Genomic DNA, 19,883 nt, shown 5'->3' with positions numbered 1-19,883 from the left:
TTATACCCAAGGATTTAAAACTAGCAACAAGGGAGGTTAATGTTATTCTTTGGAGATAACACTCGTTGCTATGGTGAAGATCTGTCATTCACTCTTGGGAAGATGGCACCTGAGCTATGAATGTTTGAAGGCATTTTTGCTTTTGAGATGAGCAGTAGTAATTAGTCCAAAGTAGATTCTAACCCCTCTGATTCTGAGCAGACATCTCATGTAGGTGCTTTGTATTTCAACAGGCTCCTCTCTGCCCTTCTTGGTGGGCTCAGCATGCTGGCATTGGTTGGGTTTTTCAACACTTTAAGAAACAATGGAAAACTGCAAGAGCTGGTGTCAGAAGATAAAAATATTCTCCCACAAAAATCCCAAAACTACTAGGAGACTTAATTCTTTTTGTTTAATGGGTGTTAAAATTTGCATCATATTCTGAGGATCCTTCAGCTTTTTAAAACACATAAAATTCCATTAGGCCTGATCTGCTGATCACAACTTCATGATCTGCACTTTCTACTAAAATTTATTTAGGCAATAATCCACAAGAAATTGGTTGTTTTCAGCAGTTTATGACTTGTTATTTAACATTTAACAGAATGGCAATTTATTTTGGTAACAACCAATACTGAGAGGTTTATTGCCATTGTAAACCATAATCAACTGTTTGTATCATTACCAGTTTTTCAAGATATAAAAATGGCCAGCTGCCTTGGAAAATTGCTTAGCAGCTATAAAAATTTGCACTGAAGATTATGGATGAGGTTATTTCACCTTAAAGGTCAAAAGTCTTTAGAGAAACCAGGGGACGGGTAAAACCCAATCCCAGAAGGACAATACTGAAGAAATTCCCAGTAATTTTTTCAATAAGGAATATGAAAAAGGAAACTGTAGGAGATGGACAACGCAGAAGATTGGACCTTCTTTATCATAGCATCAGGCCAGAAACTAAATCTTGTTGTCTTTATAAACATTGCAACTGTTTTGCTGAATTGTACTCTATCATCAAAATAGCTTAATCATCAAGGTTTCCCATTGATCTCTCTTATTATCAGGCAACTGGACACAGATTTCATAATTGAGATGTTTAGAAAGATTCAAAATACTTTCATTTTGATTGAAATAAGTTACAAATGACAGTAAAAGTTTTACAACAGTGTTATCAGTTCTTCATCTTAAACCATCTTAGAGGGCCAAATGTCAGTGAGTAGTTAACAGTGAATAATTCAAGTCCACAAATTACTTTCTATTAGTGCTCTTAAAGATATATTTACAGTCTGCAATTTCCTTTTTTCCCCTACTTATTTTGCTAATATTTCTTCTTACTTCATAGTTGCTGTAGCAGTTACTGCAGAATAGTTGAGCTGACCTCTTCTATTTCCACTGTGTCAGAGATTATGCACAGTTCATGCAAATGTTCACATAGGAATAAAACCAATTCTTTCTTCTTAACACTTGTGCCTAGCTCAAAAGTTCGTTCTTCTAATCTATTTGTGCTACTAAAACTTTCACGATGCAAAGCCATTCACAGAGAAGAAAAATAGATGAAAAACATCCATTTAAGCCTTTGAGCAGGTAAGAGCAGGTTTGGGTCTGGTTTTTTAAATTTATGTTTAGTAGTATACATTCAACTCTTTAATGTTGATTGGAATTTCTGGTAGAAAGCTTTAATTCATTTTTTCTCCAGTTTTCAAACATCATGAAGCAAATTAATCCCAACTATAACTCCAGGGAATTTGAGGGTATTATGGCAGAGATTACTTTGGCACAGCATTTCTTGTTTAAAATGCTTACCTGCTCATATACACTTTTTAAACATGAAGAGTGATGGCTGCTGAATTTCATTATCCACATTCAAATGATGTGAAATATAAGAAATGCCATGGCTTGGAGCAGGTTATTAGGATTTCCAGATAAATGCAGCTGTTGCTACTCCACTTTGCTGGAAACAGAAGTGTTCTGGACCTCCACAAAGGTTGCTAAAGAAAAAAAAACTGAAGAGACATCTTTCTTGGATGATGTCAATCATGACCACCATGTCAATCAGCTTAGAAGCAGGAAGATAATTTCTCTTTAAAAGAAAAATCAAAATAACAACAAACACTTCTTTTTTACTTATTCAAAAGCCCAAAAATAATAAATTACATGAAAGAAACTGAAACAAAGTCCTCAGGAACAAATTCCACAAACTAATATCCACTGCCTCATCATATTCAGCCTGTCTTTCATGCTGATAAAAATTCCCTTCAGCCCCGGGCATTGGTAGCAAAACTGCAGCAATGAGGATCAGGCAATCTTGCCTGCCAGTCAGCAGCATCAGCAATTTGCTGGTTGCAGAAAAACCAAAAAATAAAAGGGGAGTATTTCATGAAGCAACAAATGTGAGGCAGCCTCATTTCTACCAGGCTGCCTTGGTATAGCTACAGGCTACCAGGTATCAGATATGAAGAGCATTTATACATGTTCAGTGCTTTTGCACAAGTGCAAGCAGGGATAAAAAAGCAGGCAAAAAGGTCAGGGGAAAAAGCTCTGTATTCTTCAGTTTACCATTACTGACTGAAGTAACTTCCTATCAGAATCATTAGCAACCTCTGCTGGATGGATACAGCAGAGGAAAATGTGGATCAGAGGGTGGCTTTTCCAGGCATGGATGAGTTATTTAATTGAAACAGTGCCTTTGTCTTTTATGAAATCATTTTCTCCTCCACATTTTTCTGAAACACTCAGTCATTCAAAAATTTGAAAGCATTTATGTTCATTCTTTTTGCTGCATTTTGGGGAATGGTATAATGTCCCCCAGTGCCTCAACTGCAGCTCTTGGGTAAGGTGTAAGTCATTACTTACTATGGTTTTTCTTCTTTGGTCTGGAATCACAGAGTAGCCATTGGTATCATTAATGCTTTAGAGTTGTCATGTTTTCAATTTTTCAAATTGGGCAGTAAAAGCCTATGCTTCCACATTTACTAAAGACTATTGGTAACACAAGCTTGTAGGAGTAGACTCACTTTCAGGGCTGTAATGTCATAAATGAGTTCAGCATCCTCACCCAGGGACATCCAAACCAGGAGCTCATCAGGCACCAAGGACATCTTGACTCTGCTTTTTCTTGTCATCCATGGACAGGCTTTTGAAAGAGGACTTTTCACAATGTAGAACCAACTTACAAGTGCTTCCCACCTGCACTCTCAATCCAACAAAACCTGGGTCTTTTTTCAACTAAACTTCAAGGCAGCCTGAGTAAAGAGGTCAACTTTCCCATGCACTGGCTGCTCAGCAGCTAATGCTGAGGCAGCACAAGCTGATTTATATTCTGTAGGGTCACCTCCAGTGTTAAGCTAAAGTGTCAGACAGGTACCCATGGGGCAAATCTCTGCAGCTCTTGGAGCACTGCTAAGAGGAGAGTTCTTCTCTTAGGAGGAGAGTTCCCTCCCTCATTAGAATTTGTTTTGTATTATGGATTTCTTTCTTCCTCACAGAATTGGAAGGACTAATTAGAAATAGTTATCACTGCTGACATTCAAAGCATTATTAGAATGGCAGCCCACTGGAAAAAAAAATTCACTCTGTTGTAGGAGATCCTGATACTTCAGGTGTTGTTAGACTCCAACGGTGTTGCTTTTAAAGTTTTTCTGAGCTTCAGGTCCAGCAACATGTTTTCATGGCAAACCAGTGAGACTAGAGTACAACTGATGCCCTCTGAACCTCTGGGTAGGTTGCCTTTTGGGTTTGTTTTGGGTTGTTTGTTTTGCTTGGGGTTTTTTTTGGTTTTTTTTTTTTTTTTGTTTTTTGTTTTTTTTGGCAGGAGGGAGGGTGAGGAGGAGGGGGAAGCTGTTTAAATTACTAGAAAAGGCCCCGGCAAGCTTCTGTGTTTCAGAACCCAAGCCTTCATGAGGCATGAGCCTTCATGAGCCTTCAGGATAATGTACAACGTCTCTCTGCTGCTGCATTAATGTCTGCAAAAGTTTTTCATTTGCTTTGGTTACATGGGTTCTCTAAGGTGCTACCTCTGGTTTTGAATTTCAGAATTGCAGAACTTCAGCTTAGTTATAGGCAGAATTTCAGCCTATTTATAGGCATAAATAAATCCATTAATCTGGTGCGGAGAGGAGACAAGGGGACAAGAGTTGGACTCATTGATCCTTGTGGGTCCCTTCCAACTCAGGATAGTTCCCTTCTATGAACCTGCAGGCCAGCCAAACCTGAAGCACATGGAGGATGCTTGTGTGTGCCTGGCCTTAAGCAGGTCTAAAAGTGCCACTGCCAAAGGCAGCTCCACTCCAGCTCCTCTGTGTGCACGTATGCATTCACATCAGGGCAAGCCAGAGATTGTGCTGTGCAGCTGATGTCATTTCAATTCAGTGAAATTATAGCCCAATCACAAGCACTACTGCAAGAAGGAATCACATGCAAGCCACAGGAGCCTTCTGTGGCTACACGCTTTTAAGTTGGTATAAGCAGGTCAGGCTGCTGCTACATACACCCACAATCTAGTAGAGACTCTCAGTCATTTAGGAAGATGTGTGGCATTTTCATTCTGTCTTCAGACTTTGATAGAGCCAAAATAGTCTAGCTTCACACCTTTTAAACCATATTCTTTTGGGGGTGGGAGGATATGTGCTGCTGAGGGGAAGAAGCTCTTTCATATGTATGTATTTAATCCTCAGCAGCTGATGGTCCATGCAGCTTGCTAACCAGCTTCACACATGTAACTTCAGTGCTTAGCACTGAAGACAGACTCACAAGTTTGAGGAAGGGGGCAAGAAACCCCAACCCTAAATCACATTTAGAGATTCCAGGCAGATTCCAGGATCAAAACGGAAACAGGAAGAGAGATTCTAGAAGTTTAGGAGAGAAAACAATTCCTCTGTGTGTTGCTGAAAAAGGTTTGTAATGTCTACAGAAGCTTTCACTGCAGTGTAATCCTTCCTTCCAAAGCCCCAAACAGTTTTCAGTAATCTTCTCTGTTCATGATTGCCTTTATATTGTCATTGACATTGTGTTGCATTAACTCAGTCTCTAATATTAGATGCAATTATGATATGTGACATTGAAATAGCACTTAAAGTAAGATTCCTCTTGAAGGAGTCACCTTAGATCTATGTCTTTGTGAGGCTGTTTATTGCTTTTGTGATTGTGCTATCAAGTATTCTTTGTATACAAGTACCAAGGTGCTAACAGCAAGATCCCAAACAGATAAAAGGAGCCAAACATTTGAGTAACTTGAATTATGATGTCTGCAGTCAGACTTGTACTCTAGAAACACCTCCCCAGCTGTTTCTTCACCACAGTTTTGGGAAGTACTGCAATTACACTTTTTTCTTGATTTCACATCTGGCTCCTCAGGACTATGTAGTGCCTCTGCATAGTGCTAGAATTAAGTCTATTAGTGCTAATAGCCCCTATGACCAGACATCAAGAAACTAGGAAATTAGATTACCCATGGATGCTGTTGGAGCCAAGGTGACTCTTGATCCCCCACTGGACATACTGGCACACTGTCACATCTAGTAAAAATTAGGAGTTGAAAACATTTTGTGGATTTACCTCAGTAATCTCTAATTTTTTTTAGCCCCAGACTTAGAAAACTGGACCACAGTCTGATCTTTTTATCTCAAAATCATATTCCAAAATTTCTGTGTCACATTGTGCCATGGGTCACACTGATTTGTGCCTTCTGTCTTGTAAGAATGCCTGCAACAGCAGCTCATCAGTGGCAATACGTAAGTGTAACTCACTCGCAATTAATTCCACTCGGAGTAAGATCCAGCAACTTCACAGTTAAAATCATGACAGCAATAGAGTTAACAGTAAAAAGCAAATTTAGAAGGAGAAGAAAAAAATCAACAAAAATAAGATGTGACAAGTGCTTATTTACGTAGTCATTTTTCAGGAGCTGAGCTGCACTTCAATACATAAAAGCATTGTACCTTTAGTAAAACCTTCCTCCTGAATAGCTAATAAGTTATATTTAAGTGCTTTCTCCAATGAACTGACTTACTTTAGTTACTGTGAAATCATTTTTATTATCCTTCTGCCCAAAAAGTTGGAGGTAGCTAAAGTAATTTTGGTGCACCTCCTGCAAGATCATGAATTATTGAAGACAGGAGCTAGAGTGGTTGCATGAAGAAAAAGACAGATAGTGAGGGCACTTTCACAGTTATTGAGAAGATGGCTTGAAGGGAAGGCAGGAGCTCTGGAAATACCTGCAGGATTGTATCTTAATGATGGCAATGATGGAAAAGACCAAAGCCAACTCACCTAACATTGAAATATTTAATTGTGTAATAACAATGTAGGGAGATGCCAACTGAGAACATAAGGAAGTTGCAGACATTGCTTTGTGGTGCAGCTCCTGGATCCCAGCTTGCTCTGGGATTGCCAGGTATTGAAGTCCCTGCTGAAAGGGTATCCACATGCTGTTGAGAGTGATGGGGACTGGTGGTTAAATAACACATCAGGATCAGAAGAAACATAACAAATCAGAGCTTGCAAAGGACTTTTTTGTCTCAAATGGGAATCACACTGCTTCTCCCCCAGCTGCGAGTAAAATAAACCTAACTGGGAAAAACTGGGAATCTGGCAGTCCTCTACTTAATTCAAGAAACCTGACCTGCTGTCAGTAACTCAGCACTCAGATCTTTAAGCCTGTCTTAGGTGATCAGTTTGTCCCCTGCAGCGGTTCCTTCCACAGAAATTCCCACTGATGCCAGTGTGGGAAGTACGAAACAATTACGGGCTGGCCCACTGGTGAACACAGTAACCAGGTGTGGATGATTTTGGGAGGTATTTCTGTCTGTTCACAGCCCTGGTAGTTTTACAAGACAGAACATCTTTGTTCCTGGCCCAGTAGAGACTAGAAAGCTTTCCACCACCCAGTATTAAGAACAAAGGACTGACAGAACCAGCATCACCAAGACTGGACCCAGAGCCCCCTGAAATGTTGGCTCCAGGACACCAACAGAGTGGCATTAAAATACATATATTTTGTTTTGTGAAGCTCTCAGTACTATTTTAAATATGATTCTAAGTTCAGCTGTACTTCAGAATTTATAAAAAGCGAGCAAACAAAAGCCATGCATAGAACTACTGTAGGGTATTTCCCTGAACGTGGCTCCTTTGTTATCATAGCCCTGACATCTGTCCTTCCCACTGGATCTCATTGCATAGGACAATTCAGGTAGGGAGGGACTTCAGGAAGTCCTTGGTCTTACCTGCTGCTCAAAGCAAGGCCACATGCAGGGTCACAACCGTGGACCTTGAAATACTCCCAAGGAAGGATAATGCACAACCTCTCTGGGCAATCTGTGGCACTGCCGGATTGCGGGGTAAAACACTACTATGCCCAACTTCTCTTTTCAACTTCAAGCCCTTTTTTCTCAACCTCCCACCATGCATGACTGTGGAGAGCCTGGTTCCATGTTCTTTATGACTTCATGATGCTGAGGGCTGTTCTGAGGTCCCCCAGCAGCACTTTCCTTCTTCAGGGTGAACAAGGCCTACACCCTCAGCCCCTCCTCACAGGGCAAGTGCTCCAGCCCCCAAACACTGGGGTGGCCTTTGCTGGACCTGCTGTGGTTGGCCAATGTCCATCCTACTCAGAGGTCTCCAGACTGGATGCCATAGCATGGTGTGGTTGGCTGAGAAGAGCTGGTGACCAAGCTCCCATTCACACAGCTGGGAGGCTGCTGTCCCTCTCTGCTGCCAGGACATACCACCAGCTCTTGTTCTTGCTGTGCTCTAGGCCCCTTGCAGCAGAATTGCTCCCCAGTCCCTAGAACTTCAAGGGGCACTTACAGGCACCTGGCTCTGCATCCACCCTCTGGAATTTCATGAAGGGTTCCAGTCACCCTGTTCCTGCAGCCTCTCCAGGTCCCCCTGAATGTCAGCTCTTCACTCCAGTGTAAAGACTGGTTCACATAACTTGGCATCATTGGTAAACTTGATGAGACAGAGCTGAGTCTCCTTCCCCAGGTCACAGAGAAGTCTGTTGAACAGGAAACAACCCAGGACAAACCAGCCTTTCCACAGAGTAAGCCCCTTAACCACTTCCATCTCCCAGTCATACCAACAACTTATCTATTGAATTCTTCACTAGAATTTTGTTTATGCTTCTTTCATTATATTGCAGAATTACAGAATGGTTTAGGTTGAAAGGGTCATCAAAGATCCTTTAGTCCAACCCCCCTGCCATGGTCTAAGTCTGGTTCCCACCAGACCAGGTTGCTCATGACCCAGTCTAGCCTGGTCTTGAGCAATTCCAGGGATGGGGCATCCACAACCACTCTCAACAACCTGTATCAGTGCCTCACTTACCCCCATAGTGAAGAATTTCTTCCTAACATTGTATTACTCAAATGGCATTCACTGTAATATTTAGGACCTCAACTGTTCCTTGCACTACAAACTGTTCACTCATCTGCCAGATGTAAGGAATGCTCAAGTTGCTCAGAACAAATCCAACAGTCAGGAGGAATCACTGTATTCAGAACCATGCTTTATGTAATATTTACATAATACAGTAATTTTGGAGAAATTTGCCACTATTTTAAATTACAGTTTATGAGCTGCAGTATTTGCTGTATCAAAAAAAATCCAGCTAATGAACCTCTCCTTGTATAAGCTAGTATATAAATAAGGAAATTGCAATAGCACATGCTTTAATGTCATATGAAGCTGTAGAGCAATTACTCTGTGTTCCATAACTACCTCTTGAAAAATCTTAAGAATGGTAATCTGATTATGGTACCATTGTCAAAATTATATTTCTCATTCTAAGTATAGTTTTGCGATTCCCTAATAATAAAGGAAGTGGATGTATTGCTAACTAGGCTGACAATTCAAGTATTCATGAGTATCCATGGTTCATTGACCATTAACAATCAGTAAGACATCAAATGATGATTTAGAATTCTCTTTCCTATTCAATGCCCCCAGAGTAAAATACAAAAGCATATTTTAAATGTAGCTTAAATTTTAATCATTTTCAAGCAGAAAACATTATTTGGGCAACATGCCAAAAAGCTGTAATTTTTTTTTTTCCTCATTTAAAAAAAGTTGGGTACAAGGATCTTAGGCAAATACAGTACAATGACAGAAGAACACTATTTTTTTAAAAGACTCATAACTACACTGCATGTATGTATGTATACGAAAGCAACACTGAGAATAAACTCAATAAAATGCAAAAATTGGAGATATCTGGGTGGTGTGTGTTGATTTTTTTTAAATTGGCTTCCTATTTATGCACATAATTAAATTAAGACCTCTAATTTATTTTGGCATTATTTTTGCTACCTTGATCTGATTTGGAGAATTTAGTAAACAAAAAAAAAGAGTCAAGAAAAGTATCCTTTTTTAAAAGCTGCCCCAGTGCAGACGGAAAATTCCACACAGGATCCAGAAAACCTCTGTGTATGTATATAAACATGTGTGCGCTTATACATACATATACATACAACTTGTTGTTTGCTGAAATGATAAAGTTCAAAAGTCCCAGGATCGTGCTGGTAGTGATCCAAATTCATTAATATGGCTTTGCAATCTACACACAAAAACCTGCTGTTCATGACCCACAGAAAACATTTGTTTTGTCATAATTCAATTAAAAATTCAGGTAAGTTTAGCTGGCCATTTAGTGCCGGTCTACCGTGCTGCTTGCCAAAGTCAGACTAGCATACAGACGCTCTTAGAAGAGTCAGAATTAAAAGAAAAACTCTAAAGGCCAACCTATGTGAAATGAGTCTCCTAAGAAGTCAGTAATACCTCAGCTGGTGAATTTCCTTAAGTTGTTCAGGCATCGTTTCACAGTTTGAAGCTGACCTGAGCTCAGTACTCAGGCCCAGGAATCTCACAGGCTTTATGAGCTTTACATTTTGCAGCAAGGCACAGCTGCAGCAGGAAGCAGAGCAAGTGCTGTCACCTCCTCAGCCCAGCTTCATCACCAGTCTCACCTGAGTAGCAGGTCAGATATTGTGATTTTCACAGCCAGGCTGATGAGGCACCCTACAAACACAGATAGCAGATCAGGCTTTTTAGGGAACTGAAGACACCAGACACCCAATCTGTTGGTTTAAGGCTGAGGAAAGTGTTGAACTGAGCAAAGACCTTGCAAGAAGAAAGTAATTTTACACCTATAAAGAAGCAAAGCACACAGGACAGTAAATTTTTACCTTTAAAACTACCTAGAAAATCAGGCAAAGGTTTTGTGAACTGTGTCTAAATTTTATCCCAGTCCCATCCTAAGCCAGGAAAAGTTTTGCAAGTGGCACTCATGCAAAGGCAGATAATCAGATTTCACTGGGTGGTTTTGTAGACCTATCCCTAACTCTCCTGTATGAAGGGTAAAGAATGAAATATTAGGTAAAACTTCCACAGGCTAAGAGCAAAAACCAGGCAGATGAGCAAGTATCGCTTCATTAAATAAACTGGGAATCACCCACAGCAATGCCATATAAATGCACTCAGTCCTGCCTGACTTCTGAAGCTGCAGAGGATATCTGGTACTGGTTATCATCCAAGTAGAAAAACACCTGGGAATTCCCAAGCAAAGAAGTTACAGATGAACATTTTCTGAACATTAAAGCAACACATGAAAAATGAGTCTGTTTGTAATACAGATGGACAGAAATTGTACCAGAATAAATCAACCTCTTTGCACTTTTCTTACACAAAAACACTTACCCATTTGACAAGTAAAGAAAATGGTCTCAAGAGGCTGAATATTTTTAAGATTAAATTACCAGGCTGTTTTTAAAAACAGTAGCATCCTGCTCTTCCCAGCTCAGTTGAGCATCAATCCAGGTGCTATTTCGCAAGGCAGTATCCAAAGACATTTCTCAGCCTGCCATGCTGACTATCAACAACAAATTGAGCAGCACTTCCATGATTTGCCTTTCCTTGTCATATATTCATCCTTCTAAACATCACTTAGTAGGTAAAGCAAGCTGTGCAGGTAAACAGACAAGAAAAAATATGCTATTGTATGTGTGATGCTTTTACAACTGCTCCTCATTAGCTTCATTAATTTTACAGCATTTTCTAGAGATAGGAGAAGTCAGTTAATCTGCTGAATTTTTAATTAATTTGTTACTTTATCAAATTTTTTAAGCAGTCAATAGTCTGTTCTGAAAAATAATGGAGAAAGCACAACCAGAACTCAGTTTTATTTCTTTTTGTTAAGGACAATCTCTCTCATAACTGAAAGGCAGAAAAAAGTGTTTCATCCAAAATAATCAGATATAAATAATTTTATCAGGAAGGGAATTATCAACAATAGAATCTCACAGAAAAATACAAACCCTCTACTTCTTACAAAGACATGGGAAGTTCATTTTTAAGAACAGAGCAAAAAGCCATCTTTAATGCATCTATTTTAACTGATACTTTAGAACAACTCTCTGCAACACATTTTATCCAGGAAAAATAAGGTAGCTATATGAAAACAACAGCTAGTCAGTTCAAAATCATTAAGCAGAATGTTTTTACCACCTACCATTCACATCATTTTGATTCTGCACAATGACTCATATCGCTTACAGATTCCACTTCAGAAAATTAGCAACACCACCATTTCATTTGTCTCCTTCCAACATGAGAACTGTCATGGTTCTATTTTTTGCCAATACAGACTGATACACCAGTGAAAAGAATGACGAACCCTAAATGTGCATTAATTGATGGCTACTCTTTTAACAGGAACCAATTAAAGCTACTGCATAGGAATAAACTATGTTGATTCAAGATTCTTGTATTAGAGCACTAGTTATATGATGCAACTGTAGTACTTGTACAGCATGTGCTATTCCCAGGCAGGTTTCTCCCAGCAGTCTTTTTTACTTTTTCCAGTGAAATTGTGCCATGTCTTGCCACTCTAATTGCAACACAGTCTCTAAAGTACTTAGAATTATTCTTTTCTTTAAGGGTCGACTTAAAATTTTTCATCTCCCTTTAATGAAAGTAAGGAATTGTGACAAAGTGTGAGGAACCTGATAAAAAAAATCCATACTTTTTCTTCCTTTCAAAGAAAAATCCACATAATCTGAGCATTCATCACTGGATGAACTACAAATGCACGTTCTGGTGAATAAATAATTAAAGCATCCAACCTCATATTAACTGCTCTTAGCCACTTACCTCTGGCTAAATAACCTAGAAAATGGAGTATCTAAATTTTGTATTTGTAGCACTTCAGTAAGCTGTTGGTTGTACCTCTAATGATAGAGTTTGAATGGACACAAAAGGTTTTTCAGTCTTGCACTGAATGCACTAGACTGTCTGTGCTTAGGAGATTTAACTCAACTGCAGACAACTTAGTGGCAGCAATCTGCAGCAGCCAAGTGCCCCAAGAAGCACCCACACTGAGCTGTCAATTAAAACTTGCTCTCTCTGAAGTGTGAGATCCATGACTTCAGGATTCCCCAAAGCCAGCATGAGATTGCTAGGATGCTACATAAGGAGGGAGGTATGCGTGCTCTGGGATATGAAACATAATGCAGATATGTGAGCATTACTGAAGAACTAACCCAGGAAGTGCTCCTGGAGCCATGTGCAAAGCCTGTTTGTTTGTTCCCTGCTATTATCAGTCCTGCACCAGGCTCATACAACTTGGCTAACCTAGACAAGCAGCAGCCTGGAAAATCCATCTAAACCATGCCATGTGGACCTAACTTCTTCAATCCCACTGCCATGAAAACCTTGCAGAAAACCTCATGTTTACCCCAATTGCTAGAAATTAAACATACTCTGTGACTTGAAATAAAAGCATGTCTAAATAACTACTTGACAATTTCAGAGATCCTTTAATATGTAAAAGAAGCAACCAAACCCAAGAATCCTCCTTCATAGCCCCAAAAACACACCTCGTGGAAGCTGCTGTCTGCAGTCCTATCAGTCATTTTGTCTGGAGTTGCCGCTCTCAAGCTGCACTGAACATGAACAAACCCCACTACTTCACAAATGAACAACCTCAAGTGTAAGGTGGTGCTGAAAACTTGCCAAACGGGGTCTGTCATATGTCCTGTGACTCAATGCACTGTCACAGATTTTATGGCGACCCTAAAGATAGGGTTGTTTCTTTACTAATGAAGAAACAACCCTATATTACAGACTGTTTTAAAATTCTTACTTTAAAAGATCCAAAATTTAACAAAAGAAACGAAAAAGTACTTCTGAAAAAAACACAGTTAAAAGAACTTTTCCAAGCTGGTAAGGGATTATAATTCAGTAAGAATACACTAAAATTGGGACAGAATCATAGAACATCTTGAGTTGGAAGGAATCCGTAAGGATCATCATTCGAACTCCCTGCTCCTTGCAGGGGCATAACTGTACATAACTTTACATAACTGTAAAAGATTTCAGTTTCCTTTTAAATAATCTTAACATTTTAATTATGACAGTAAATATGAACAATCAATGTTAAGAAACTGTGCAGAAGAAGCAGACATGAAAGTTATTGCACAATGTATCTGCTGAATCTCCTATGACCCAAGGCTTCAGGTTTCAGTTTTTGGCACTGGATTCCAACAAGTCTTTTGCTTCGTTTATTTTGGTTGCTAAGTAAGGCGATCCACCTGAGAAGAGAAAGGGGAAAAGAATACTGTTTACACATTAGTATTAAATACCAAACTATCTCACTTGCAGCATCTCTTTATTATTCATTTTTATTATCTCTTTCCTACACAGATCCTTTTGATATAACTGACATTGATAAGAAGTAAACTAATGGATAAGGAAACATGAGAAATGTAATCAAAACTGAAATCACTGTAGAATAACACAGAACAACTTGTCTCAGAGAGAAGACTGAGATCTGAAATCACTTTACATCCTGTGATTTAGATCTGCAGTGGGATGCTACTGCAAATGTATGCAATGTCAGCTGTCCTGAACATTCATTCAAACCTAACAGCAATTACATCTGCTCATTCTAAAAACTGAGAGGTAAAATTTTAAAATAACTTTGACAAAGAATTATTATGCAAGCATCTCCTGTGTGAGATGCCCAGAGTTCCCAGCCTGAACTCATCACAATAAAGCTATTTAAACATGGTACACCTTCTAACTCCTAGTGCTGAACACTGCCATTGCTCTACGCTCCATCTAACTATCTGATTACAGCTCAGCAGTCCTTTTGTGGCTAGGCTTTTTTCAGTCTCCCCTTGAGTGCCAGCCATGAGCCCACAGTCACCAAAAACAACACTGCAAGATCTATATCAGTAACTCACCACTTACTATAATACACCTATATTTTAATGTGAAAATGTGATTCCAGCAGTACCGTGCATTGCAAAGCCTTTTCCAAGGCATTTGTTCAACCTAATTCTTTTCATTCACCATTTTCTTCATTCTATTAATCAGAAAAAACAATGATAGAAAAAACATGCAGAGCTAGTTGTAGACACATACAAATAAAAAGGTGAGGCTTGCTCAAAGACTTCTTTAGGTCATTGCTGCAGGAATTCAAATCAGTGTAATTTCATACTGTAGTATATCAATCAGAAAAAAAAAATAAAGAAGTTTTTTTCCATGGTTTGGTCTTGGTTGAGTGCCTTAGTTCTAAGAACTAAGTCACACTGGAGGAAAGTGAGGCAGGGCAAGGGATGAGTGATGAATTGACTATTGAAAAAAGAATTATTTTTTTTTTCTATTTTCTTAAATCAAGTAGCTTTGTAGCAAGGAATAGGATTATTACATTGACTACTGCTTCTTTCACAGAGTAGATAAGAGGATCAAACAAACAGTAAAGACTAAAACCTGCAATAAACAATGTATTCCAAGTAATTTTAAAATGTGAATTGATTTTCTACATGTCTAGAATACAGCATCCTAAAGTAAATTCAAATCTGTTGGAAGTGTTTTCACTACATTTACATCCTTAAGTGCCATATTAATTTTGTAGCCCTCCAATGAGAGGAAATTCAATCTCATGATTGCCTAAGTGTTTGTTTATAATTAAGGCAAGTCCAAAAGGTTTCTCTCTTCTTTTTTTCTGTGAGGAAATGTTCTTTCATAAAAATTTGTAACTGATAACTTAACATACAATGTATCAATATAAAAACACTTTAAAACTGAACTGTAAAGATTAACAAGCAACCATTTCAGTAGTACTCTCTGGGGATGTTTTCATGCAAATTTCTATATATTTCTTATTTAATCTAATATTTCTCTCTCCAACAGTTTGGATCTCAGAACACATGTAACTTAAGATCTGCAATTACTGCTCTTTCGTCTATCATTTCCAGGTGGTAAAATATTATTTCAAAATTACATTATATCATTGAATATTATTTTAAAATGAACATCTGTGCTACCAACAGCCAGAACTGATCTATACACAAGCAAACAAGCCTCTCTGTGGTGCCACATGTTCAAGATTACTCCAGGCCCTCACTCTGCAGCTGAACATATTAAGGTTTTTTTCTGCAGCCATGCCAGAAGAGCTTCAGGGGCATTGAGAAGCACAAATCCCTACAACTGGTGCTCCCACTGAGAAAACGCTCAGTGTCTCACTATCACACAGGAGGGCTCACTACATCCATCCAAACCTACACTGTGCCCAGCTGCAGGGGCATGAAAGCTCTCAGAGTGCAGCACTAAAATCTTTGTTAGGGTTGTTAGGATCTTCCTAACAGGAAGCATCTCTTAACATACACTCAATATCCACATGGAGATTCACAATTCTCTTTGGCTCACGTGTCTACATACTGCTACATAAAATGCAGAAGTTCATTATTAATAAAACTTGACCTAATAGGAACTCTGGTGGTTAAAAGACTTTTGACCACTGTAATATATTAGAAACAAAGACGAGAATTTCCTTTCTAGGTCTGTGCAACTTATACATTACAAAAAGAGTGAAAAATGAAAGTTTGAAATCAAACAAGCAGGACAGCTTTCACACTAAACTGAGGGATGAAGAGAGAAAAGCATCAACTAAACACTTCCCATGGCCAGTGGACACACTTTTCATTTTCTTAAAATGGGATGCTGGTAGGGAGCCTATAATTCTGTCAAAAAGAAATAAAAACCCTCTGATTTCCCCTTTTTGACTTCTGAAATACAGTGCAACTCTTCACCATCTGTTATTTTAAAGCAGAGACAGCAATGAACATATGGGCTTTCTTTCTCAACCAGCTGTAGTGTAGTTAAAGTTATAATAATAGCCTTTCCCTAAGATAAATTTACATTAAAAACCCGGCCAGTAAAGCAAGAATGCCCAGCTTTACATTCTTTCCAAGTGAATTCCATAAAGTCTGAAATTCATAAATGATGTACTTAGTAACTGCAAAACATTTCCCCACAGAAAATTACTTTCATGCATGCGACTGGTCCATCATAGTTCAAAACAGGAATTTTATTTTAATGTAAAATTTTTATAGCTTATTTTCCCTTATTTTTCAAGAAGTTTTTGCCAAGTGTGGAAAACTGGTCCCCGAGCTCATGGTCTTAACCGAAGCAGCACAAGTACAGAAAACAACTTTAAATAAAAATGAGTACAACTGGTTCATAAAGCTCAGTTTATCTGAGATGACACACAGAAGCTCAAGTCAATAAACAACAAATATTTGCAGTTGATGTGGTTATTTACACAGTCAGAAAATTTAAAGGATCTCATTTAAGCCTCTTCCTTTCCAGCCCAAGTTAAGAAAAGCAATAATTATTTACCTTTATCAGGATGATTCAAAATCATGATTTTCCTATGCGCTGTTCTGATTTTGTCCTTGCCAGCAGATGGACTGCAAAAACAAATTGAAGTGCTTACAAGAAATGCCAGAGCACTCAGGCTAAAAATTAACAGCTTATACTGGTTTCAAAAATAATTGAAACTTGAGATTTTCACCATCTTGTGGACAAAACATAAAACTGCATCTCTGAGGAAGCAACAACAACAAAGGCACATAAGGCAAAGAGAGTGACATTTTTCAAAAGCCTGTGTATGTGACACATACAAGTATCTTTCAGGTTTTTGTAGAATGTAATACATCCACTCATTTAAAATAAAAAATTTGAGGGGGGAAAAACAAGATCGCCCCAGCAGTTCTAGGGTATATCTGGTGGTTATTCTAGCATTAAATGCAGAAAACACAATTTTTCCTCCAAGAAAATAAATCTCTTTATGACCAGTGACAAAACAACAAATATTTAATATTATCACATTTTGTTCTACTGTAAATATTTTTATAGCAGCTATAAATATGTTTTCTTTCTACTGGGGCCTGAAAATAATGCCTGTATGTGTTATTTTTTGCAAAGCTGTTCAATGTGTTACATTCAGGGACACATTGATTTACAGGTGTTGTCTACATAATATTGTTTACTTCAATGACATACATAAAATATGTATTTGGCCTAAATTAAATACAAAATATGTACCTTACCAGACAAATAACCACTTATGAATGCAGTATGCCAACACAGTAAAACTCTTGTATGCAAAAGGATAGTTTGAATGGTTCAGTTTTTTATAATTTGTTAGTATGCAGAAATGAATCAGTGTTTTCCACTTCAGGTGACTTCTTAATCAGTGATGATTCAATTAATTAATCTTTCTGTAGATACAGCTTGAATGCAAGGTATCAGCCCACCTAAATTCCTGAGGTAAACAACCTCTCTAATTATTATTCTGTCACAGTGAAATTAGGGTATGTTGCAAAATTAGTTCACAGAACTGCGTAAAAAAGAATGCTTCAATTGAACAGAAAGTGACGTAGAAAGCAAGAAACAAACAGAGGGTGAAGGGTCTTGGATTACATAGATACAAAACCAAAATGATTTATCACACAACCATAAATAACAATCATCTATATTTTGATTTGTACCACTGTTTTTAATACTAAAAAGGAAAGATGTTATACCACATTTAGAAGCTCAGATGGTTCTAAACCATAACTGGGGAAAAGTGGCAATTGAATATTACAGAAGATCATGCAGGTCTGCTCAAAGAAGCAACTGTGAAAAGAGGGGTTTACTTCAAATTTCCTTACTTTATGAGATATTGTTTATCCCACAATGGGCTCTAAAGATTCTTTATCACTAGGAGAAAAATAGATAATGTTAAAATCACATTTTCCTTGACTCGCAATGTGACTCACACCACCATCATGCTGCCTTCTAACATCACCCACTGGCCAAGAAGTCTGTCACTGTGGTGGGAACAGTTGATATGCAGGAAGGCAGGGCTAAAATTCAGAGGCACCTACAGGGGCTGTAGGAATGGGCTGACAGGAACCCTTCACAAAATTCCACAAGAATGGGTTCAGAGCCTGGTACTGGGAATGAAATCTCCCTTGCAATGCTAGAGGCTGGGAAATGCCTGGGTGGAGAGTGGCTCTGCTGAAAGGGATCCAGGGCACAAGCAGAACAATTCTCCACTGCAGTATGTTACCATGCCTTCAATCCAAACAAAAGTCACATTTCTTCTGAGCATGTTATTGTTTGCTTTTTAGTTTAAGCAGAGTACTAGAATAATTTATAAGCCATTAGAAGTCTTCTACAAAAAAAGTTATGATTTTGGCAAGCGGATTCCACATTCTTGCAACATGCATCTGTTTCATTCAATACTTGCTGAAGCAAAAACATATTGATGCAACACACCTACCTTACACCTAAAATAAGACTTGCTTCTCGCCTACTCATTTTCTGTTCAAATCCTCCCTTATAGTATGATGAAAGAGTCTACAAAGAAGAAAGGGAAAAAAAGCAATAATTAGTTCATGCACAAGGTGCCAGGAACTAAACTGTAGTTATGTGACCTCATTCAGAGCATTATATCCATCTACAATTTATTTCAAAGGCATGGAATGACTGGAAACCAAATAATATGAAAGGACTTCTCCTGAGTGATAACATATACAGAAAAACAACTTAAAAAAACCTACCTATGTTTTCACAATCTTCTACTGTTAATAAGAGATATTAATAGCCACAACCACTGAAATCCTGCCTCCAGGAGAAAAGTCCAGAATCAAAGTACATACTAGCATAGGATGGTACAGTGCATGTGTTGGGGAGGGCATGGGAGGGAAAGTAGGATAATTGTTGAGAACAGCACTGGTACCATCACAATGACAAATGCCAAAAGTGGCAACATTTTGGCATACATGGATGTTAGGGACAATCACTACAGATATTTCTACAAAGCAAGTTGGTAAAAAATCTCAATAGATATAAGAATAGATTTGATGTGAAGGAATGTTACTTCAAAAAAGTGTATCATGAGTTCTTTGAAGGAATCCTGATAAAGAAACAAGGAAAAAAAAAAGAAAAATAAGAAACAAGAAAAATAAACAGAAAGAAACAAGGGAAAAAACAAAGGCTTAGCATAAAGCCACAACCTGTTTTAGGAAACCACTGAGCTGGGGAACATTGGAAAATAGTGAAATATATAGGGAAACCCTAAGTCTTTACATCCTTCCTTCAAAACCAATGACTGACAACTATAAGAAACAGGACCTGGGGTTAATTTTTTAAACTCATTGTCCTATGAAACTTTATCCACTGTTTTAAGAAGGGAAGAAAAAACAGTGGGAGAAGAACATTAAAATAGAGATGGAGATGAGAGCAAATCATTACAGCTACTGTCATAGAGAATGGGTTGACAGTATATTTGTCTACCATAAATCTATTTAAATTATGAAAAAAACCTGTGGAACCATCATTGATGGTTAGCAGTGATCACAATGTGAATGTTGCTGTAAGTCCCAGAGGTAGCAGATGTAGCTCCAAGCCTTGGCGAACTGGCACACAGAAATCACTCAACAAGACTAAAGTCTTTTCCTTAGTGCAAAAACCTATCAACTGAGGGAAAATAAGCTTCTTTTGTTGCTGTCAAAGGGAAGTCTGGCCTGGGAGCCCAGACTATTTTTAAGTATTCCCATTACCCCCAAGTAAAATGTGCC

The 19,883-nt window shown here is 38.4% G+C and overlaps 1 protein-coding gene across 5 annotated transcripts in view; it reads right to left on the bottom strand.

The window, feature by feature from the left end:
• Positions 1-11,132: 11,132 nt before the first annotated feature.
• Positions 11,133-19,883, bottom strand: part of DNAJC15 (DnaJ heat shock protein family (Hsp40) member C15) — a 33,414-nt gene continuing 24,663 nt past the window's right edge. For all 5 annotated transcript variants that reach the window (XM_064714332.1, XM_064714342.1, XM_064714313.1 and 2 more), the window contains exons 4-6: positions 18,584-18,660; positions 16,651-16,721; positions 11,133-13,556 (exon numbers count right to left, since the gene is read on the bottom strand). In XM_064714332.1, coding sequence (XP_064570402.1) covers positions 13,486-13,556; positions 16,651-16,721; positions 18,584-18,660 — 219 coding nt within the window. In that variant the 3' untranslated portion in view covers positions 11,133-13,485. The remainder of the gene's footprint in view (positions 13,557-16,650; positions 16,722-18,583; positions 18,661-19,883) is intronic.

Source organism: Zonotrichia leucophrys, chromosome 1, assembly GCF_028769735.1.
Source record: "Zonotrichia leucophrys gambelii isolate GWCS_2022_RI chromosome 1, RI_Zleu_2.0, whole genome shotgun sequence".
NCBI classification, from domain to species: Eukaryota; Metazoa; Chordata; class Aves; order Passeriformes; family Passerellidae; genus Zonotrichia; species Zonotrichia leucophrys.
This window is presented reverse-complemented; position numbering and strand designations above follow the sequence as displayed.